Source organism: Galeopterus variegatus, unplaced genomic scaffold, assembly GCF_000696425.1.
Source record: "Galeopterus variegatus unplaced genomic scaffold, G_variegatus-3.0.2 Scaffold4048, whole genome shotgun sequence".
NCBI classification, from domain to species: Eukaryota; Metazoa; Chordata; class Mammalia; order Dermoptera; family Cynocephalidae; genus Galeopterus; species Galeopterus variegatus.
Window position 1 is genome coordinate 153,058 of NW_007730159.1, and position 24,746 is coordinate 177,803.

The 24,746-nt window shown below is 40.0% G+C and overlaps 1 protein-coding gene across 1 annotated transcript in view; it reads left to right on the plus strand.

Annotated features, from left to right (window-relative positions):
* Positions 1 to 24,746, plus strand: part of LOC103602205 (FGGY carbohydrate kinase domain-containing protein-like) — a 233,581-nt gene that overhangs the window by 146,003 nt on the left and 62,832 nt on the right. Inside the window, exon 6 of the mRNA XM_008586619.1 lies at positions 19,719 to 19,834. Within this exon, the coding sequence (XP_008584841.1) occupies positions 19,719 to 19,834 (116 nt within the window). The remainder of the gene's footprint in view (positions 1 to 19,718; positions 19,835 to 24,746) is intronic.

A 24,746-nucleotide genomic window follows, 5' to 3' on the forward strand; every position in this document is an offset into this window, starting at 1 on the left:
GTATTTGCTTTTCCCAGATCTGGTTTATAAATAAGCCTTAGGAGTACTCTACATTAGAAAAACACATGGTAATTCTAAAGGAGATTTTAAAAAAAGCAACATGGTACAATCTAAGTGCACTTTTACCTCCTCATATGGCTTCTCATTTAAGAAACCCCACAAGCTTCTTCTTGCTAGTTGTTAAAAAAGGAGAGCAAGCAGGCAGCTTCCTTTCTTCATTTAGTTTAACAAGGATATTGATTTACACTTGAGCAGAGTCTTCTGATCCTTTGTTTATTGGTGGTTTTGTTTGTTCTTAATATGAACTCATTTAAAATCTCAACATATGGACTCACTTGCAAAGGTAGCGCTCCAGTTGAACACTCAAACAGTCTTCCTATGGAAGAATAAAATGGGTATTTATGTATGTGATAGTAGATTAAAGAAGATATCAGTGGTAGCTATTGATTGAGCAAACAGTAAACATCCACTCTGTGTCAGTCTTACTAGGAAGACCAAGATGCAGAATGTACCATCTTTGCTTCTAGGATACAGTGTAGTATGGGAGAAAGAAAGACCATTTAGCAATCATAATATAATAAGTGCTATGATAGAAATGAAAGCACAGTGGAAGGACAGATACACACTTAGGATGATGCCCAAAGGAGTTGACACCTGCAGGTGATCAAGATTTACTGAGGGTAAGGAGGGTAAGTGTGTTTGAGGTGTGCATGTCCAAGAACAGAAGTGAGTGGGAGCATGACCCATTCAGGAAACAACAAGTTTGTTTCAGCCAAAGAATGGATAACTTTGTACCTTTTATCCTAGGTTCCCCAAGATGCACACCTTAGGCATGTTTTTCAATTTTGCCTGGTATTTGTTATTGAAGTTCCTAGAAATTCCACAAAGTTATTTCTCTAGCCTTTTGTGCTCCCATAAAGCTTTGTATATATCCACGTTAAAAACCTTCTTACATTGCTTTTTGTGTTTCCTTCCATATGTCTATTTTCCCTTCTACTGAGCTACTCAAGGGAGGAGATATAGTACTCACTTCTGAATCTCTGCAGTTCCATGCAATGTGCTGGCAAAAGTGTGTTTGGGAATTAATGAATCACTCCATGAATGGATAGAACATTCTGAGTGGTTTTTGCCTCTAACTATGCACAGGGGGCACAGTTTGGGCCCAACATTGGCTTGCAAGTTCAAGATAAGAAGCAAGAATTTGATTTTCTTTTTTTAAAAAAACTTAGTTATCGAATCAAAATCAATTATACATATTTTTGGGGTTGAGCATTGAGATATGTTGATCAAATCAATATTACTAGCATATATATTGTTACAAATCGTAATTATTCTTTATGCCCCTTGTCCAATCTCTCCCCTCCCCCTCCCCCCAGTTACCCTAGATTTCTTCTCTCCTTCTGAAAGAGTAATGGTTAGTATGTTGATTTGTTGCCTAGATGATATATCCAATGCTGATAGGTGTGGTCAGGTCCCCTAATATTATCATAGAGCAGATGCTGCTTCTGTCACTCTGACTTGGGCTTTGTGGAGAGAGACATCCTCTTCTTTTCTTTGTCTCTGCTGGGGACTCTCCTTATGTAAATGCACTCCACTGGTTGGTGGACCATCTGCGTGGTGGTCGTGGTGTCTGGCCACTTTCACGGCAGCCATGCTTATTGTGGTGGCTGTGGTGGGCTACCAAAAGGAGGTGATGTTTTGCCATGCTTCTTGGCGCTGGCGGTGTCCCTGGTTGTGGGGTATGTCTGGTCCCCTTCTCCATGCGTCTGATACCTGGACAGGCCCCAGGGTGCTGGCTCTGTGTGCCTGGTTGTTGGAAGAGGGTCCAAACCCCTTCTCCATGCCTCGGGTCACTGGGCGGGCCCTGAGGTGCTGGCACAGTGTGCCTGGTTGTGGGAAGGCGGTCCAGTCCTCTTCTCCATGCCCTGGGTCCCCAGGTGGGTCCTGAGGTGCTGGCGTGGTGTGCCTTGTTGAGGAAGGGCGGTCCAGTCCCCAGTTCCATGCCTCAGGTCACTGGGCAGGACCCAAAGTGTTGGCGTGGTGTGCCTGGTTGTGGGAGGAAGGTCCAGTCCCCTTCGCCATGTCTCGGATCCCAGGGCATACCCCGAGGTGCTGTCACAGCATGCCTGGTTGTGGGATGGTGGTCCAGTTCCCTTTTCCATTCCCCAGGTCCCTAGGTGGGCCCTGAAGTGCTGGCATAGCAGACCTGGTTGTGGGAGGAGGGTCTGGTCCCCTTCTCTATGTCTCAGGTCCCAGAGCATGCCCTGAGGTGCTGGCACAGCATGCCTGGTTGTGGGAGGAGGGTCTGGTCCCCTTCTCCATGTCATGGGTCCCTGGGTGGACCCTGAGGCGCTGGTGTGGTGTGCCTGGTTGTGGGAGAAGGGTCCAGTCCCCAGCTCCATGCCTTGGGTCACTGGGCAGGACCCCAGGTGCTGGCGTGATGTACCTGGTTGTGGGAGGAGGGTCCTGTCCCCTCCATGCCTCGAGACCCCAGGCAGGCCCTGAGGCACTGGCGCAGGTGTGCCTGGTTGTGGGAGAGAAGTCCCATCCCCTTCTCCATGCACAGGGTCCCTGGGCAGGCTCTGAGATACTGGCATGGTGTGCCTGGTTGTGGGAGGAGGGTCCGGTCCCCTTCTCCATGCATTAGGTCCCTGGGTGGGCCCTGAGGTTCTGGCATGGTGTGCCTGATTGTGGGAGGGGGTCCGGTCCCCTTCTTCATGCTTCAGGTCCCTGTGTAGGCCCCAAGGCTCTGGCACATTTTGCATGGAAGTGGGAGTGGGGTCAGGTCCCCAGATCTAAGCCTCCCGTTCCTAGGCAGGCCCCATGGTGCTGGTGGTGGCCTGGGCCAGAACTTTTTTTTTTTTGTCCTTTGCTTACTTCTAACACAGGGGAACTTCCTGTAGGAACCAGTACTTGAGCTGTGTCATTGAGTTAAATTGCTGCTTTGCTGCTGTTTCCCTAGGGAAGCCTTTTTGTGCAGTTCCAGGTTTAATGGTTGATCTTATAGGTACTTCTGGCTCTCCAGAGACCCGGTGGATCTGTGTTCTGTAGAATCTCTGATCTGGTCCTGAGTTTTTTCATCAAACTGCACCCCATGAAATTCTGCATTCCCAACCATTCTCCTCTGAGTGATCCTGCACTGATTGGGGGGCAGGTCGGCTATCCTTGCTGTGTCCTAGTGTTCTCCCAGTGTACCCATCTCGCCCACCACCGGTGCTCCAAATACTTCCCATGGGACAGGCCCTGCGCCAATCCCTTGTGATGACTCACCGGTCTCTGAATGGCTCCCTTTTTTCAGTTCTGGCTCCTCACTCCTGCATGGGTCCATAAGAACCCTATTAGTGGTCTTGCTGTCCTGGGGGCCACCAAGGCCCTCTTCTCCCCTGCCGCCTCCAAGTAACTCCGTCTGAAGGGCACAGCTGTGGCTTCTGCCAGCTCCTGCTCCATGCTCTCAGTAGCCCCAGCATTAAAGCAGCCATGGCCCGAAATGCTCTAAGCAGCTTTTTCTTTCTCTCATCGTGGTTTCTCCCACCTTCGTGAACTCCGTAGGTCTCTCTTCCTCTTCCCCTGAGTTCCAGTGGTCCCAGCTTGGCTGATGTTACATTTTTATAGTTGTAAATTGTTTTATTTGTGGGAGAGAGTGACGCTGCGGACTGTCTATTCCACCATCTTGACCAGACCCCAGAATTTGATTTTCAATTCAATTTTATGTTGAGTTGAGCAAGGCTGAGCTGGGTTGCTTATGTCATTATTTAGTTCAGATACTGGTCATCAAATTAGTGCTGAAAAACCTTCCTCATTTCTCTGTAGTGTTCTTAGCAGTGTCTTAAAGTGAGTTTTCACTTGAGCATTTATCATTCATTAGGATTTTCTTTCTCAGAAGCATCTATGGGATAATGATATGTTGATACTGATGAAAACAATGAGAACAAAAATAGCTACTTTTTATTGGGCATGTGTGATCTGAATTAACATAGCACTTAATCTTTTAATGAGTTTGAGATAAGTACTACTATTATCCTGCTTAACAGATGGAAAAAAGATGAAGAGCAGAGAAGATATTTTACTCACTGGTGAATGATGGCATCACCATGTCTGATCCAAAACCTGCACTCTGTACATGCTCAGTAATTAATGCCTTCTTCATAGCAGCAGTAAAATCAAAAGTCCGGAAGAGTCCTTAGGAGGTCAGTTAATCCATATCCCTCTGGAGACAAGATCATGCTTGAACTGAAAGCCTCGGTATGCTACCTGAAATGCATCTTCCACAACCTTTGTCCACCTGGTGAACTCCTACTCCTATTTCAGGACTCACAGTTCAAGCTACTACATTTAAGTGAAGCTTCCTTAATATTCCCAGGTAGGGTTGTTCTCTTCCTCTGTGTTCCTCTTAAGTATATTTCACCTGTGAACCTCACCAGTCATGCAGAGGATATGTTCCTAGAGGCAGGTTGTATAGTTGTTAAGGACATGGACTCAAGCTAATTGTTTGGTTCAAATGCTAGCTCTACTCATATTAGCTGGATGACCTTACGGTGTTCCCTTCCCCTGTCATACTGTTAATCCCTTGTGGCTAGAGAGATGATGTATACTATGAATGTCTTAAATAGCTAAGTCACAAAATTGTCATGTTTTTCACTTTAACAGAAAGTCCAACTGTACCTCCTTCTCACATGTTTCTCCCAGTTACTGGATCTTGATTCCTGAAGGACATTGAGAAGCTAGATTTAAGGCCATTGTTCTGTTTGTTTGTGTTTCTTTTCCATTTGTTTCCTTTTTCTGTTCCTTTCTGAGAGTTAAGTCATCTTGAAAGCTATGAAAACTTCAGGTCTATATTTGTAGTTCACCAACTCTTTCCTTTAATGTTTTCTCCTCCTTGCCTTGTTTGGCAAGTCTTAATCTGGCTCTTTCCCCTTTGTGTCAAGGAGATATTTCTCTGTATTAAAATTCCCAGCTCTGAGAGCTAAGTAAGGAGGCAGTTCCTTGGGTGCTGGAATAGTTGACATCATAACAGAGAAGGGCACTCACTTTACCATGGCAACCTTCACTTATTGCAGCCCACATCATGATGGCGACTTCAGTCACCTGGAACCCAGGGTGAGATAAAGAATGCTCCCAACACTTTTGCATTTTGCACCGTGTGAGAAGAGTGGCACCATTTCCAGAGCCTTAACCAAAATTGATGGAGTAAGAAGACTAGAAACTAAGATCAGCTAAGTATTCTCAGGGAATTGAAGTAGCAAATATCTGTGGATGGTATCATTAAGCAGAATCCAACAGAGCAGTTTGGATTGTTTAGTATGAGGGAAATGACTATGCCTTTCAGTACTTCTTAGTGTTGTCAGTGTCTCATAAAAGATACACATAAAGAATATTTGTTGAGAGCCTACAGTATGCTAGGTATTGTGCTAAACTACACCAGAGTGTAGTTGTTATTACTAAGAGAATTTGTAATGATAATCCTAGCTAATCAAGAAAAGACTTATTTTTATAATTCATGCATTTATTTGTATTGAAGAGTATTCTCGAGTTAAGATGTTTGTTGGATGTTTCAGAGGCCAGAAATTAATCATAAAGTGGCCTCATAGCCAAACAGCACTGAAATGCACTGGGCCAATTGGCAGGAGCTGTTTGAATCTGCCCCCTTTCTCATCCTCTGCCAGGAATCTTACATTATCTCTTCAAGGCAGAGTAGCCTTGAATGACCATATATTAATGTGATAAATTTCTTTCCTTGTCCCCCCAACCCCCCATAGTTGCTTTAGAATAACTTTGCTATTTTTTACATATTTCTTTTTTGTAACACTAGATCCTGGACTTACTGATATGCACACTTGAGATATCTTTGGATCATCTCAGTGCTCAATGTAAATCTGGGATGCTATTAAGACTGAAGAATGTTGGAAGATAAGGATTATATAGATACACTGTCCATCCTTGTTGGTACATGTAATAGTTGTCCTATAATAGGAAAGGCAAAAATAGGTTGACACTGGCAGAGGTATTTTAATACTAGAGCTTGTAGAGTGTTTGGGAAAGTTCTCCTTTGTGAGGCAGACTGGGATAGGTGCATATGTCTTTAATCTCTTCTGAGTTAAATTGGGACATAGCTGTGATTGGGAATAGGTCTTGATATCAATAACCTCATATACATACTAGGGTAGACCTTACAGAGGAAGCCAGCACCAGGGTGTGGGACCCTGAAGCCAAAAGGTATGGAAGAACTAGAGGCTGGGCCAGTGATGAGTCTTCAGATGGCCACAGCCAAAAGCCTGAGATCAAGCCTTGGTCCAGGAAGCCAGAATAAGCCTGAAACGATTGAGTCAGGAACACAATGTTTTTAGAGTGAAAAAAGAGTTAGGGCAAAGGCAGAGGAAAACCCAGGGGGCAGGGAGGGGGTGGTCTGAGGATGTTGCCATCAAAAGGAAGCCCCATTTTATGGCCTTTACCCATAGGGTCTGCCATTGAAAACTGAAGGAGTAGATGGATGCTTAATGGAAACCCTTGACCCTGTAGTTCTGCCCTCCTAGTGGAGGAATCTAAGGCAGGGTGTAGATTCTTGTCTTTCTACATGTCTTTTGATACCATAAGTTCTACAGGTACCCTATATTTCTTCATTACACTCACCCTTTATATTAGATATTGGAGTGAGCCCTTCATAGATTTCTTCCTTTTACAAGACTCCAAGCTCCAGGAGGGAAGAGATAATATCTGAGCCTGGTACATAATAACAACTTAATAAAATATTGTTGAGGGAGGGAGAAAAGGAGGAAGGAAGTGAATGGCTCTCCTGCTCCTTTTCTTCCTGTGGAAACACTCAGCCTCTGAGGTTTGCACGTCGGCAAGGCTCTTGCTGAGACATGCGTTGCACTGTGCTGCTTTTCACGTCCAGCCCTTTGCACATGCAGCTCTTTCCAACTGGAGCATTCTTTCCTCTCCCTGCTGACATTTCTGCTCCCTCCTCTTCCTCTGCGCCCGTGCAGACTAATCAGTCATCCATCTGACTGACACATTCTTTAGCCACCTTAATGCCTTCAGTCTGGTTCCTGGGAGCTGTGTATGTCCCGGAAGCCATTTTGTCTTTTTATGATAATTTTGTATATTTTACTCTTACTGGTTATGGGTTGACTTTACAGCTGAACTGTCAAAAGCAAACTTCATTTTCAGATCTTGAGGGAGCATCTCATTGTTGTCCCTGGGTCCTTGCCTATGGTATTCATCTACCGTACACCTTAAGTTTTACTGGAACATCCTCGCAGGAAACCTAAGGCAGCTACTTCTCTGCTCCCTCCAGCTCTGTGTTGCTTGAGCTCTTCGTCTCTTTTTCATATATTTCCAGAGGTAGTAGACAAGAGAAACACAGAGAAATCAAATACTTTAAGATTATTGCACTCTTTCACAAGGTCTAATTGCCCTTTGCAGTGTTTCATAAGTATCTTTTCATGAATGGGCCTGAATAAGCATGTAGTTAATGAGTTTAGATTTTTAATTGATCAAGGAAGGGTTTGAACTTCTGCCTCTGTCCTTTTCTGTCACATGGGGCACTGATAATATCCTCACAAGTTCTTCGTGATAATCAATAACCTACATCAAAGTCCTGTGCATGATGTCTGTGTGTAGCAGGGACTCAATAAGTGGACTCTGTTTTCTTTTTTCCCTTCACCTCCCCCCTCCTTCTCTCATATTGCCTCCTATTAATATCATCCTTATTTTTTAGGGGACGAATCCAAATTCATGAATCAAGGGCTTCGCCATGATCTTGGAATATTTTGGTGGCAGCTCGAGGATCTTTTGTTTTCTGACTCTTAGACCTCTTTCTCTTTGTAGCATGGGAAAATTCCCTCAACTTGATTATTTATTCAGTTCTTTCATGCTCTCCACATTGTCGTGGCCACATTTGAACCATGTTATCGGCAAGTCTAACTGAAAAGGCAATTTAATATTGCCCTGCATTGCATCATTGCATATATTATTTCAGTCTGTCACAGACCTGTCAGCAAGTCTTGATGAAGTACAGAGGCAATAGTAACAAGCCTGAAATCTGACAGCTCTTTGACAGAAGCAGTGCCGATGGGTGCAGTGGTATTTCTTCAGAAATAAGGCCCACTGGGTCTCTTTGTTGATACAATTAGCAATCCAGTCCGAGTAATTATGTCTTCCCGTGAGCGTGTCTTCAGTGCTGGTAATTCAGTCTCCTGCATGGCTTGGAAAAACAGAGCCATCGTAGGCTGGTGATGTACCGAAGGCTGTAGCCAGGAATATCTTGGTAATTTATCCCCACTCTCAGCTCTAATTATTCTGTTATTTGCTAGCCTGTTCGATTGAGACTCTCCAGGTTCTGCCTTCCCCAAGCAGAGAACAAAAGGCTTCCCTTGAAAGTAGGGGCATGGCAATGTCAATACAGTGAACTGCGTATAAATAATGCAGCAGTGCCGACTTCATTTTTATAAAATCTTGCTGGAGAAATCCATGAGAATGATCAGGCCCCTGGAATTCAGCAGGCCTGTGCTTTTGATGTGTGCCTTGCTCTGGGGAAAAGGAGGAGAGTCAAAAGTTCCCCTTGTTCTTGCTGAGGCTGCTTCAGGGTCTCTGGAGCATGGCTGGGATCTTGGTGACATTTTCCCTTTGTTTCTCTCAGGGTCTGGAGGAGCCTATCTGCCTCAGAAAACTCTGATTGTCATGTATAGTGGATCCTCAGTAAAAATTTTCTAAATTAGTATGTGTATCAGTCCATTCCTGTTGCTTATAACAAAATACTTGAAACTGGGTGATGTATAAAGAAAATGAAATTTATTGTTCATAGTTTCTGAGGCTGAGAAGTCCAAAGTCCATCTGGTGATGGCAACAGTGACCCAGGGGGCTTACATTGCAAGATGGTGGAAGCAGAGAGAGAGAGAAAGACAGACTTGCCTCTTTTTTTAAAGCCCTCAGAACCATGGCTCTCACCACCATTTTTAATCCATTCATTACTGCATGGTCCTGCAATCCAATCACTTCTATAAGGCTCCACTTTTCAGATACCATAACAGGATTTCCCGCCCTCTTAACAGTCACAGTGGAGGCTAAGTTTCTAATACATAAAACTTGAGGGAAACAATTCAAGCTTCAGAGGGTTTGGGGGGACATAATCCAACTCACTACAATATATTTTTTAAAAAATAATGATAATGATAGTAATTACCACTTACTGATTATCAAAAATGAGCTTTGCTTATATTCCCTCATTTTAATCCTCCTAATGCTAGAATGATCCAACTGGGCTATTCTTTCTTTACCCTGGGCTATCTCAATTAGCCTTCTTTTGTTGGGTCAAGATCCCCAAAAAATCATCAGGGTATAAACCTGGCAGCAGAGCTCTGGGAACTGAGTTCGGGAAAGGAGCTGGAGGGCTGGCCAACAGAACAGCAGATCTCTACTTCATCAGTCTGTTTTTGTCAAGGTTCCCCTACCTTTACCTGGGCCTCGTATTCTGTTCTCTCTGAAGGTGAATGTTAGTCGTCTTCTTCCTGGGTGTGAGAGAGGCAGCACCCCAGGTGCTCATATGAAGTCATGTGTGGTCCAGTTACTTCCTAAACAGACTTTCGCTGTTTTTAGCCCCGCTTATATTTCCATTTTCAGAGGTGCTGAGTGCTACCACTTCCTGAGCCTTTTTGGGTTGCTGCAGGGTAATCATTTTGCTTCTGAGTATCCCCCACTGCTATCTAGGTTTTATTTTTCTCAAGTCTACCACCAGGGTTCCTAACTCATCCATCTGTGTTTTGGGGTTTTCAGATTTTTGATGCTGTCTTCATCTGTCCTGTTTTCTTTGTCATTGTGGGTTTTTGCCTTTTTGAGGTGTTCTTATACTGCTATTTTATTGGAGTTTTTTAAGGGAGCAGAGGTCAACGTGTAATCACTGACATTTTTAAGTGGAAGCCTCTTTGTTTTTGCATTTTTCCAATATCTGTTAGAGATTTGGCATGTTTTTGTGTCACAGGAAATAGGTGGTAGGCAAAATGCATTTTCAAAAGCCTCCCCTTGTTCTGTTGAGGTGGATGGACTATGCAAGGAACCCAGAGTTCTGCTTGATGCTGCTCCTGGACACTCCAGGTATCTAACTTCTGTCTCTTCTAGGGCCTGCACAGAGAGCAATAACTGAAGATCTAGGCCTTATAATACAAGCAATTAAAAAGTGATTAGGAACCTGAAAGCTTTCTTTTATAATTAAGATCTGACAGTTTTCATTTATTCACTCAGTAAACATGCATTGAACTCTCAAAATTTGCCAGAGAAGCACTGTGTTTAGAGCTGGGAATAATGTGGTAAATAAGGCAGATATGGTCCCTGCTGTGGGAGGTTGTGGCCAGACCAGATGTACTGAATTTCCCAGGAGGCCAGATGGAGCATCAAGAAATGGGACAAAATAAAAGAATGACATTCTTTTATGATAATGAGATAGATCCTTCAGTGCCTCCTAGGCTTCTCCACTCATATATACTCCAGCATAAAGTAGTGTAAAATTTAGCAAGCCCACAGTTCTGGACTCCTCCAATCTGCCAGATCTTTCATCAACATGGGCTGAAGAGACCACTGAATCTCAGGTAAACCTGTTAAAAAAAAAAAAAAAAAAAAAAAAAAAAAAAAAAAAAAAAAAAAAAAAAAAAAAAAAAAAAAAAAAAAAGGGTGACTTTAGGTAGCCACATCCAATGATACCATTATGGATCCTTGATTTCATGTAGTTTTTGCATTGTATCTGAGCTGAAACAAGGAAAAAATATCTTACTTTAGCTGAGTTCAAATTGCAGTTCTGAAAATTATGATTTCTTCTTTAACCCATACTTTTTTTGGTGAATTGAACTTTTTATCATTATGTAGTGTAGCTCTTTATCCCTGATTGCATTTCTTATGCTGAAGTCGACTTTGATATTAATATAGTCAAGTCAGCTTTTTTATTATTAGTATTTGCATGGTATATCTTTTTGCATCTTTTTACTTTTAACCTATCCTTATTTTTATACTTAAAATAAGTTTATCTTAGATAGCATATAGTTGGGTTTTTTAAAAAAATTTTTGTCTAGCCTTATGATCTCTACCTTTACATTGGAGTTTTTAGACCATTTACATTTAATGGTTGAATTATAATCTACTCTTTTACTGTTTGCTTTGTACTTGTTCCATATATTCTGTGTTTTTTTTCCCTTTTCTTCTCCAGATTACTGAAGTATTTTATAGTGTTCCATTTTATCTCCAAAATTGGTTTATTAGTTTTACCTCTTTTTTACTGGCTCCTCTATGATTTATAATATGCATTTTTAGGTTATCACAGTCTACCTTAAAATAATTTTGCACCTCATCACACATAAAAACTTTCATATCTCTGTATCATTTGTGTTGTTATTATCATATGTTTTGTTTGTACATATATTACAAACCCCACAACACATTAGTTTTTTTTCCTTCAATTATCTTTTGAAGATAAAGATTTAAACTCAATTATCTTTTAAAGAAGTTTAAAAATGAAAAATTATATTTGCTCACATATTTACCAGTTCTGATACACTTCATTCCTTTGTGTAGACTCACATTTCTGAAATTTAGTATCATTTTCCTCCTCTCAGAAGAACTTTCTTTAACATTTCGTTCAATGCAGATATTTTGGAAATGAATTCTCTCAGCTTTTGTTAGTCTGAAAAAGTCTACATTTTTAGTTTATTGTTCAAAGATATTTTTTCTGAATATAGAATTCCAGATTGATTTTTTCCTCTCATACTTTAAAGATGTTATTTTCCTCTAGCTTGCATTGCTTCTGGTGAAAAAATTGCAGACTTTTTGTCCCTTTCCTCTGATATGTGTCTTTTTTCCCTTTATTTTTTAAGATTTTCTTTTTTTACTTTCTTTTTCTTTTAACAACTTGGTTATAATGTGTTTTGATATGTTTTTCTTTGTGTTTCATTGAGCTTGGCTGTAAGGTTTGATAGCTTTTATCAAATTCTGAAAAATTTTTTGTCATTGTTTTTCCAAGTATTTTTGATTGGATGCAGACATTGTTAATTTCATGTTCGAGTGTCTATATTTTCTTGTTTTCCTTTAAGGAATGTTGAGCTATTTTTTCTTGAGGTCTGAGGTCTGTTAATCTCCTTTTGGTTTGATTTGATTTTCTTGGAGGCTTCTTTTTAACCTTTGTTAGAGCAGGTTTAGCGTAGCTTTTTCACAAGGAAAGTTTAGTCACTCTTCTAGGGCATGTGTCTTCTGAGGTCTCTACTGAATGCCCGAGTGATCAGTGAGGACTTTCTGCTCTGATTTTTACTAACTCAAATGATTCCTAGCCCCTATTGAACTCTGAGAACTGTTTGGCTCACAGTTTTCCAGTCTCTCTTAAACAGACCTTATGGAATTTCACTGTACACATGTGCATCTTATTATTCAACAAAGATTTAAGGGGACTCTTGTGCAGATTTTTGGAGCTTATTTTCTAATTAGCTAACTCTTCTTTGGAAGTCTGTGCTGCCTTAAGTTCCCTGAACTCTAATGTTTGCTTCCTTCACTTCGTGGGGTTTCTGTGCTTTCCTTGGGATTCTTCTTCCTGCTTTGTGGTCTGGCATGAGCCTCTAGGCAGAGAGTAGGGCTCAGATTTTAGGGCTCGCTTCATGTGCTTCCATTTCTCAGAGATCGTGCTCCTCCTGTGCTGTCTGCCGTTCAAAGTCTCATAACAGTTATTTCATGTTCCTTTTTTATTTTTCTGGTTGTTTAAGGCAGAAGACTAAAATTCAGTCTCTACCTCATCATGGTCAGAAGCAGAAGCTTCTGTTCCTACTTCAATAAGAGTTTTTATCTTGATGTGTTTAACTTTGTCACATACTTGGTATTCTTCAATATGAGTTGATCATTTTTCTCTCCTTTAATAAAATACTGTGGCAAAATAATTCATACATCTCCTATTGTTAAAACATCCTTGAATGTTGTCAATGATAGGTTTTCCTTGTTTTTTTTTTTTTTTTACATTTTAAAAATTAATTTGGACATGTCTTGTTTAGAATTTTGATACCACATTCATAATATGAGAGTGGCCTATGGTTTTTGTTTCTCATCCTGCCCTTGTTTGGTTTTTGTAATGTGTTACCCATGCCTTATAAAGTGGGAGCATTCCTTCTTCTTCTTAATTCTGAAATACTTTGGAGTGATCTGTTGTTCCTTGAATATTTGTTAGAACTTTCTAGTACAACTGTTTGGCCTTGAAGTTTTACTTGAAGGATGATTTTTAACTCCTGACTCTATTTCTTTAACAGTAATAAGTTTATTAGAGTTTTCTAGAGTTGGTTTTGTTTTGTTTTTCTCGTAAATTATTTCATCTAAATTTTCAAATTTACTAGTATAATGTTATTCATATTGTCTGCTTTAACTATAGAATGGCTTCGGTTTTCATGCATGATATTTGTTATTTTTGCCTTCTCTCCTTTTCCCCCCTCCCCACCCTTGACTTGGTGTTGTCAGCACCATGCTCTCCCAAGTGAGCCATGGGCCGACCCTTGCCTTCTGTCCTTTTTTCTTGCTCAGTTTTGCCAGAGGTTTTTCTATCTCATTTGTATTTTCATAGAACCATGTTTTGGCTCTGTTATTCCCTGAATTTTATCTTGGTATTTTACATGTTTCATTTGCTTTTATCTTTACTACTCCTTTTTAATCTTTCTTTCAGTTAATCTATTATTGTTTTTCATATTTCCTAAGTTGGCTGCTTAGGTTATTAATTTTTAGGCATCCTTCTTTTCCATTAAAAGCTTTAAAATATTAAGTTTCTCTCTACCACTTAACTTGTATAGTTTCTGCTTGTATTGTAAAACATTCTCCCTCTCCCTCTCACTGTATGAATCTATAGAATTGAGTTTGCCGATTGTAGTTAAGCCCTTTAATTCCTCAGTAGATTATTATAATCAATAGTAGTAGTAGTGTACTGCCACTGAGTATCACTCAGTATTGAAATTATTATTATTATTGTGGTTTACATGTTTCTTCAAATTTTGAAGGGACAATAACATTTTTAAATAGAATTTTGTCTTTTTCACATGCTTTTTTTATTTCCATGAGCTTTCGTTTTATGTGTTTCACACTATGTTGTATAGTTCATAAAATTTTATGAATTGTAGTATTTTGCTTGGATTGAGCATTTTGTCTTTATGGAATGTTCCTATTTGTATTATTTAGTATTTATGACCTTATATTCTACTTTGATATTTATATTGTCATATTTTTAATTCTCATTTGTATTTGTTATTTCTTTGTAGACCTTTTCAAAAAAACTCACTTTAAAAAAAATTTTGTATTTTTGTTTTCTATTTCTGTCACATCGCCCCCCTTCCCTTTCCTTTTTATTTTGATTTAGTTTGTTTTCATTGGCTTGTTAATTTCCCCTTTACTCCCTTTTATCTCCTGTTATTTTGAGAGTTCTCCTAAGCTCTTCATTTCTGTTAGTGATTACATTCTCACTCCTTACAACTAACATTAAACTTACTAACACTAAACATTCATAAATGTTCCAAGGTACATTTTCTGTGTACCCCTTCTCTAACTTCTGAATTTGAGGTTTTGCTTATTTAATATTTTTAGTTTCAAGCTCTTACTAGTTTTGTCCTACAATATAGCATGCGTGCTATGGTATAGGAAAACTCAATATTACAAATTTCTGTTTACATTATCATTATTCATTTAAATTTAAATATGCACATATGTATGTGCATATATATGTATGCATACATGTGTGTATGTGTGAGAGAGATGTAAGTGTCCATTGGCTTTTCTAGTCCTTGGTTTCCCCTGTGATAAGGGAAGTTTACTTTTTGAGTCCTTGAATGTTGAAAATGTTTTTCTTTTTCTCTGACAGCTGAATAATATTTTGTCTGGGTATAAGATTCTTGGATCCATTTTTCTAATAGTCTGTACATTGTTGCAGTGTCTTCTACATTCCAGAGCTGTAGATGGGAATTCCTTAGCTAGTCTGTGTCCGTTGCCTATTCTTTGTGTCTGGAAGCTAGTATAATTTTCTGTTGACTCTTGAAATGCAAGTATTTCCTGGATTCACTTCCTGGACTTAATGAGACTTTTAATCTGCAGGCTTAAGTCCTCAGCTCAGCATAATAAAATATATAGTACCGTATTTGTTTAATTCTAATATCTCCCTCATCTGTTCTGTTCTTCTTTTTTCTTGTCTACTTTTTTTAATAGTTCCTTCTGGAATTCCTATTATTCTCAAGTTAGACTGCTGGATCTGTCCTCCAAGCCTCTTATCTCTTCCCTCATTATTTTTATCTCTTATTGTCTTTGTTGCTTGTAGTAAGACATTTCATCCACTTGGTCAGAGCATTAATTTGATTTTCATCGGTGCCAGTGAATTTTTAGTTCTTCTGTGGAAATTTTAAATTTTAAGTTGAAATTTAAAATCACTGTTTTTAGTTCCAGAAAGTCTTTCTGGTATTTTTCTTCTGATTTCTCATTGCTTTCATTATTGATGTTTTCTTCCAGTTTTTCATCATTTCTACTTCCTTGGGACCTGCCTCTTCACAGATGTTCTCTGCGATCTTCTTTCAGGTGAACTAGTTCCCCTAAGTTAAGCATTGTTTTGGTTTTGCTTACTCATTGATTTATGTTCTTTTGACCCTCATTTAGGTTTTTCGAGTCTCTTTGGCATTAACAAATCTGAAAGCAGTGAAAAGTACAGCAATGCTTGCCCTACTATTCTGGCTGGCAGTGAAGAAACTGGCCAACAGTGAGTGGTCCCTTCTCTCTTCCTAGGCCTCTCTGGGCAGAAGCAGCACTCCTCTCTGGCTGCTGATCTTGGAAGCAACTCAGCCTGCCAGTGCAGCCCCTGACTCTCTGAGGTGCTTGTCTCAAACTCTGATCCCGCAAACCTCGGGTGGGGGGAATGGTGGCATCACGAGCTGGTAGGTTCCGCTTGCCTGAAGGTGCATTGTCATCCAGGAGGGCAAGTTGCCTACTAAAACACTTCAAGGAATGTCAAAACCCTTGTATAATAGAAGCCTCAGGGAGAGGCAAACCCTTTTTTCTGTTCCTAGTACCCTGCCTTTACCCAACAAGATAAACAAAGTTCTGTACTTCATCTCTCTTCTGGAGACTCCAATTTTGCTTAAAAATACACCCACCAGTTTGATTAAAAAGACCCAAATGAAATGAACCCTGATGGTGTTTGAATAATCCTATACTTCATCTCTCTTCTGGAGACTCCAATTTTGCTTAAAAATATACCCACCAGTTTGATTAAAAAGACCCAAATGAAATGAACCCTGATGGTGTTTGAATAATCCTAATATAAGATGGAGTTTCTAGAGGCAACTGTAGCCATAAAGCTTCCTACCTCCTGGGTTCAGTCAGCTTCACTGCAAGCATATTCTCTGGCCACTTATTCTAACTTGCTATAAGGACTGAGACATTCCTACCCTTCCCCTTATTGGAGAAAAAAAATCTTGGTTTAACTTAGTTATGCTGCAAAGTGTTGAGTAGTTCAACTATTGCTGTTACAAACCACATCTGGTGCTTAGAGTTTAACACGATAATCATTATTTGGCTCATGGGCAGCTCATTTAGTCTGTGCTCTGGTGGGTGGTTCTTCTGGTCTCATCTAGACTCACTGTGGTTTTGGCTGTCTGATCGGAGTTGATTCAAGACAGACTGGGGGTGTCTGATCCAGGTTGGGTTTGGCTGATCATTGCTCTGATCCACATATCTCTTCTCCTCATGGAACCAGTGGGCTACCCCAGCATGATCTTTTCATGGCAATACAAGAGGCACAAGAGAACAAGCAGAAACACACCAAATCTCTTGAGGCTTAGACTAGGAACTGGTATGCAGTCACTTTGGCTTCATTCTTTTGGCCAAATTCAGTCACATGACAGAACCCAAAGTCTAGAGGTAAGAAAGGAGGCCCTGCCCACAGTACAGGGGGCAGGAGGAGGAGGAGGAGGGTACAGCACTAGAAAGTTACATGGCAGAGGATGTGGATATGTGGAGGGATGAAGACTTCGGACCATGAACTCAACTTGCTTCAGCTGTTAAGAACTACAATGCAATATTTCCAACTCACAGTAGCACTTCAGAGGAGAGAGCCATGAGTTTAGCTTGAAGATAGTAGGGAAACTTGCAGAGGAGCTGACATTGGAACTAGGCCATAAAAGGATGACTTGGAGTTTACCAAGTAGACAAGGATGGGTGAAAGGAGTAGTAATCAATTAAGAAGCAAGGAATAATCAAAGTAGAGGCACAGCAATGTGCAAACATGATTGGGGCATTTGAGGAATGAGGAGTTGTCCTATGTGGTTGGATCATTGGAGGTAGTCCTTCTATATTTTCTTTTGCTTCATAGCTTATTGGAAGGAGCAATGCTATCAGAGCTTCCAAAAAGTTGGAATTTCAGACATTGTGCCAGGAGGAGTTAGCCTATTGTGTATTTTTTAGAATATGGTATATAGGTGGCTGCCTTCTCCATACATTCAAAAAATTATCTTGCTTAAGTAAGATGAGTAATTTAGCATGCATATATTAAGTTTCTACTGATGCTAGCACCCTTTCACTATACCCATACCACTGAGCACAGCTTGATGTGTTCTGCCATCTATGTCACATCTGAAAAATCATCAATGGCAAATAACATTTGTTGCTTTCAGAAGACATATAGGCCTTACTCAATGCCACATCCTCTATGGAGCCCTCGTTGATGTTTTCTTCCCCTCATCCCTACCAGATTACTTCAGGTTTTTCTGCCAAAGGCTCTCATTTTTCAACCTCTACTTCCTTCAGAACATTTACTGCTATTTGTTAGTATATGATTTTAGGGGTAATTGTTTGGTAGATTCTGTCACCCCAATGAAACTTTTAGCTTCTATGAGAGCAGAAGACCAGGTCATTTGCATGCTACTAGTTCCCTAGGACCTAGCATAGTTCCTGGATCATAGTCAACAAATGCTAAATATTTGAGTGATTGGGTGAATGAGTGAGCCTATGTGAATGACTGAATGAGGTAGGTTTATCTGTAAAAATGGTTTTATAGATAGGTTTCCCTTTGAGAGTGGGTTATCTATAACACGGTATGATCTCCCCATGTTTACCATTTACCTGTGATGAGATGGACAAGCTACATTTAGTCTTTAATGCTTCCATTCAATCAGTGTGTATTGAGGTTTGACACATTCCTGAAGGTGGTCAGTCTAGGTATTGCTGATATAGAAGTGAGTAGGGCTGAGGAGTTGCTGGTTTAGTGAAAGGGCAGAGACAATTACTATGGTAAGTGTAAGATAAGGTCGTGTCCACACTGGAACTTGGAGAAGAGGCTTTGGACTCAGCCTGCCTGCCTTTGGGGCTTCCTGAAAAGGGATAATCTGAGCTCAGTTACGAAGGCCAACTAGGAGTTAGATGAATAACGGGGAGAATCATTCCAGGAAGAATGAGGCAAAGGATTTCATGCACAGGGAAGTAAGAAATGAAGGTCTGCTATAAGAAACTTCAAGTAATTCAATATTGCAGAACAGAGAAAGCAAAGTTGGGAATAGCAAGGGAGGAAACTGGAGGTGAGCAGTCATGTCACGGAGGGTCTTTTAAACCTTGCTAAGCGTTGGACTTTTTCCTGAAGTTAGTGAGGATCAATTGAAGGGTTTTAAGTGGGGGTCAGTAGAACAGATTTCATTTTATAAAGTTTGCTCTGGCCACAATATGGAAAACAGATTGGAAGGCAATAGGACTATAGGGAAGGTAAATAAAGAGGCAGTTATCTACATAGTGTGATAAGGGCTGTGATAAAAGATATACTTCATGCTCTGGGAGATCAGCGGAGGAGCACCTAACCCAGAGCTGGAGTCTCAGCCTAGGCTAAAATAAGAATTTGTGTTACCAGAGCAAAGAAACTGGCAAGAGTTTTCCCAACAGATAGGGTAGGGCAAAGGCACAGAAGTGTGCAAGAAAATGACTTTTTTAGAGAACTGTAAATGATTTTTTATTGTTGGAATGTAGAATATTCAGGATGAGCTGATGAGAAATGAAGCTGGAAAGGAGAACACCTTCCAGCATTCAAGTCTTCCTCCTGTTAAATATTGCTTTAGACTGGAGTGACCATATCATTTTTTATGTATACCGGGTACTTTTTTAAAAAGCTTTTTATTATAGAGAATTCTGAACATGTATAAAAAGAGTAGTATAATGAACACCCATAAACCCATCACTGAAGCCCAACAATCCATGGACAATCCTGCCCTATTAACTTCCCCTTCTCATGCTATTTTGAAGCAAATCCTAAATATCATATCATCTTATACTTACATTTTTCAGTATGTATCACTAAATGATAAGGATCCTTTTTTTTAACATAACCACAACAACCAATACCATATCTAATATTTAGTGATAATTAATTGAATTTCATCAAAGAGCTAGTCAGTGTTATAATTTCTAATTATCTCACAAATGTCATATAAACATAAATATGGATATAAATAGAAATATTCTTATACACAATTTGATCAGGATCCAAATAAAAGGCTGAGACCCTTTTGAAAGTGAAAGAAGGTGTTATTAAAAATTAACAGGTATACATGGAGACTATTAATCTAAACAGGGACATATAATTATCTACTTTGGTTTATTTCACTTCTTCAATATCACTGCACATATCTAGGCAGATATTTGGCAAAATTAAAGGAAGCCTAGCTCATACTATTGATTCTCTCTCTCTTGCATTTTCTTAGGTCTCTCTGTTCCCTGGTGTGCAAATGGACATATTTGGCAGAGAAAGGCTGGGATGACACTTTCTGGAAGATGGTTGGTTTGGAAGACTTTGTTGCAGATAATTACAGCAAAATAGGTAAAAGAATTAAAAAAACATGGAGAGTGATGATGTGTATGTATGTGTGAGGATATCAATGGGTTTTTGGGGGGGTTTTGGTTTTTGTATGAATTAAAATATAGGAACGCAGCTCAGCTTTTCAAGAGAAATGAGTCAGTTATGATGGGTAGGTCATGACTAGTAGGTCCTTGTCTTAGGACTTAAACTGAGTGCTGAACAGTGGAGATACATGCTGTGAAAATCTGCATTGAAATATGGAATCAGAAATTGGGCTAGACTGAGAAGACATTTGCATGGAGAAGCTGGGAATAGCTTAATCGAGGGGATGTGTATGGGTCATACTAGGAAAATAGTTTCATGAATTAGATTCAAGGGACAAGGCAAGGCTAAGGGCGAGAAAATAAAATTGAAAAGATCAAAGTTAGAAGAATCAGAAACAAGACAGAAACTGGAACCATGAGCCAGTGGTTCCTTAGGATCCCAGACTCCCAGTTTTATGTGGCACTGAGTGGGTGGTAAAGGTGTGGGTGACTAGTAGGGGTTTACCTGGTGAAAGAATTTAAATACCAGGTACATAAAGCTATAGCTGACATTTTAAAGTCTTCAAGGTCATTTCACAGAAAGATGTTTATTTCCTGTTGTTACTACTTATAATTCTTGTAAGCTATCGTTAGGTAACCAGTTACACCTGATTCAGTAGAAATACTTCTGTGTTGCTTAGTGTGCAGGCTAGGGTGTTGTAACAGTGAGATTAAAAAGTATAGTGTGTTAAACAAGATCAAAGGTTATTTCCCTCTTATGGAATAGAATAGAGAGGTAAGTGACTTAATGCCACTCTGCCATTCACACAACACAGCCTCCAACTTTGGGTCCAAGTTAGCTACCTCAGTTCTCATCAATTCCTAGCCAGCAAGTAGGAAGAATAAAAAGGACAAGAGGAATTATGCACATTCTTTTGGAGGAAATTGGCCATGTCATTTCCTGTTGACCACCACTTGTTCATAAGGCTCCACTGAGTTGCAAGGGGTGGCAGGAAAATGTAGTCATTGGCTGGGTAGCCATGTGTCCATCCATGTGACCAGTTAAACGTGAAGAGTTGTGCTATTAAATATTGGTGAACAACTGGTAGTGTCTGCCATAACTTCTGAACACTCTTGGTAACTGAGTCACATGGTAGGTTATTTCAGTTCAACCTACCTTTCTCTGGTAGAATCCTCATGACTATTAAGGATTGTTTGTAGATGAGAAAAAAGTACTGTTACCCTGTTTGTAGATGAGAATCAGAGTGATTAGTTACTTTGTCTAACCAAGCCCAGTATGAATTATTAAGTATATTAGTCCATTTTGTGTTGCTATGACAGAAGTACCTGAGAGTGGGTAATGTATAAAGAACAGAGGTTTATTTGGCTTATGATTCTGGGACAGCTGCATCTGTCGTGGGCCTCAGGCTGCTTCTACTCATGGTGGAAAGTGGCAGGCAGCCGGCAGGTACAAGCAGATCACATGGCAAGAGGAAGGAAGAGAGACAAAGAAAGAGGAGGTGCCTGGGTCCTATAAACAACAAGCTCTCACGGGAACTAATAGAGTGAGAACTCACTCATTACTCCCCCCCCCACCCCCCACCCCAGGGAGAGCACTAATCCATTCGTGAGGGATCTTCCCCAATGACTCAATCAGTTTCCAGCACTGCCATATTGGGGATCAAATTTCTACATGAGTTTTGGAGGGGACAACACATCCAAACTCCATCAATAAGTCAGCATTGGAGTCCTCCCAGTGGGAGGGCCTAGAAGGAACTAATATCTGAAAGGAACACAAATTTCCACTTTAATTGTTTACTTAATTGTTTAAGTGATTTTTAAAATTTGTATGCTCCCCCCAAAGTTAGTTCTTTCTTGAGTGTTCCCATTGTATGTTGAACATAACTTTATTATAGTATATATTGATTGCCTGTTTATATGTCTTGATTCCACACTAGGCTGTGAGCTCTTTGACATAAATAAGGATTTTCGCTTATTTACCTTGGTATTCCCAGTACAAGCACAGGGCATAGCGTAGTAAGTAACCGAATTAATGATTGAGATGACTGGTACTGGGAGGTCAGCACTTTTTGATTTTAAAAGCTGCAGTGATATTTACTGATTTTAGCAGTATCTTTGGAGAGTTGGGTCCAACTTCAACTCTGATTTTCTGATTACTGCAACATTTTCCTCCTCTTTTTTCCTGCCTCACAGAAGGCACATGCTTAACCAGTATATTAGCTCTGCTAATAGAGCAATACCTACAAGAGATATTCATTAAAAGTCCATAATGTTAATCTAGCAGAAAATGTCCAGAGTAACTTTATTAGATTTTGCCTGTTAAGTTAATGGATTTTTAATGGATATCCTAAGGAGACATAACCATTAACAAGAATATTGCCATTCGTGAATTAAAACTTACCCATTCATCAGAATTAATTGTGTGATGTTTCCTTTGATTTTCATTTCTGGTGACTTGCGCTTGTAGTTGCAGTCTGAACCCAAAGTAGAAGTAAAAGGATGTTTACTTTCAGTTATGACTTGCAGAAACTCCTCTGGAAGCTACCTCCAGATATTCTTTAGCAGTTCTTGGAATTATGAAAAATGAATCTCGGAAGCCTCCCTATGAAGTGTTAAACATTTCCAGTGGCCTCATTGCCCGTCAAGATGTGGGCAATATAGCATAAAACCTTTTAGCATATTTGAGCATTGAGCATCTTAGATTTGAGCATTAATACAATTACCATAATTCGCTCCATGTGGAGCTTTTAGCCAAGTCTTTACCAGCTTTCCTGGGCTTATGCAGTAAATAAATGCTTTCCCTGAAAACTGAACACCTCAGCAACTGATGGTCTTATGGAGGAATATTTTTGAAATAAATTATTTATGAAGTGTAAGTTAAGGATTAAATGCAATATTTATATGGTGCATTTTAAGGACAGGGGAAAAATTTCCAATGTTTTAAGTAACTACATGCAAGTTTCCAAAGCTAAAATGTTGCTACCTAATGCCTTCTTTCTAAGAGGTGTTTGAATGGTTTGATTTGGAAACACTATACAAACTATGGAAAAAATAGTTTTGTGGATCAAAAGAATGTAGTAGAAATTTCTTCAAAACTGAAACTGCACTAGTTGACTTAATGTTCAGAATTGATGGAGAAAGCCCAAACCCAGTTTTTTGGTGGGGATTTATATACCCTTAGTCCAATAAACTGATCTGTGTCAATAAATTTTAACCTTCAATTCCGTGTGAATCATTCCCTGGTTACCGATCTAATCCTAAACATCTATCAAAAGCAAACAGGAAGAAAGAGATCAGCAGGAAGAAAAGGACCCTTAGGAAGACAAGCAACATCCCACCTGTTGTTATCGATTATCCAGCCTCTCTTTCAGCATGTCCCAGTTGCCTTTTTACTTCCTGGGGAAAGTGCTCTTTTGTATTATGGGGGTAGGCCGCTTTATGAAAATTCATGTGTACAACATGGCTGAATAATAAAGTGATTATTTGCATTACAGACAGAGCTTTATTATATAAAAAGATTCAGGGTGTTAGCTTGTAGATCATTTATTATTTGGGATCGGGGAAGCCAGACAAAGAACAAGCGTAAAGCCCAAGCAGAAGGAGTGTTTGCATTACAGACAGAGCTTTATTATATAAAAAGATTCAGGGTGTTAGCTTGTAGATCGTTTATTATTTGGGATCGGGGAAGCCAGACAAAGAACAAGCGTAAAGCCCAAGCAGAAGGAGTTACTAACTGTCAGAAATGAAGATAAAGCATATGTGGAAAGAGACAGTTGCTAGGGGGGAGGGAGGCTGCATTTTAACACTGGTTTTCTCCCTTCTTGAGACTAATTTAGGTGTTGGACACTGTGGGCACAGTCACCTGGCACATGGTAGATGCTGATGAAATATTTGTTGAATGAGTGATTATATTGTTGAATGAAGTTTATGATACATAAATCCCTTTTTGGCTTTAATTGTTCCTATCCCTTAATGGACTCTCCATAAATACTTTGAATTAAATGATACTACTAGATGACAGAGAGACAATGAATATATTTCATAAATTCATCATTTACAGTCACCTTTCATGAACACCTTCTACTTGGGGAAGAAGGGATCTCAAACTGAATGATAGCTGCAATCCAACCTCATTCCTGTAGCAAATCTCTCAAAGACTTTTCAGAGACAGGAACTATTACAGCCTCCTTCTTAGAAAACACACACGCACAACACCAGTAATAACTTATTTCGGGAAGGTTGGGAATATTACCTTTCCATAGAGTAAAATAAACCCGGCAGTACCTGAAGCTGCATTTTAGATATTTTTGTCCTGTAGGCTTAAAACTGTAGGTAAAGAGTCTTGACTACTGACAAGTATTTGTTGGGGACATAAATGTGCCAGTACTTACCAGTGTTCTGCTCTGAGGTCTAACCAGTTGAGAACACATCAGAGCACTTGAGGCAAAGTGCAGTATTGGCTTTGGGTAGGCTGTATTAAAGAGCATGGGGGTCTCCTACCTCCTTTTGGAATCTGGCTAGACCTCGGGACCTGCATGATACTGACTTACCTACTCACAAGCAGGCCGAGAAGGTGGGACAAGAGAAAAGAAACCTGGTTGTTCTTGCCTGAAGCAAGCTTCTTTGATTTGCTTGACTCGTGGACTCAGAGAGCCCACTGGCCTGCGTACCAGTGGCTCAAGAAGGGAGACAAATGCCAAGCCTGCACTGATGCCATGTCAAGGCTTTGGCCCCACTTCCTGTTTAATGTGGCCCTGTGGATGCTGTGTTATTTTAAGTCTCATGGATCAGCTATGTGATTCCTTTTCCCAGGGATGTAATAAGTAAGAGTATAGAAGCAGGAGATGGGAGTATTCACATCAGTACTGCTCCATCCTGGAGGAGAGAAA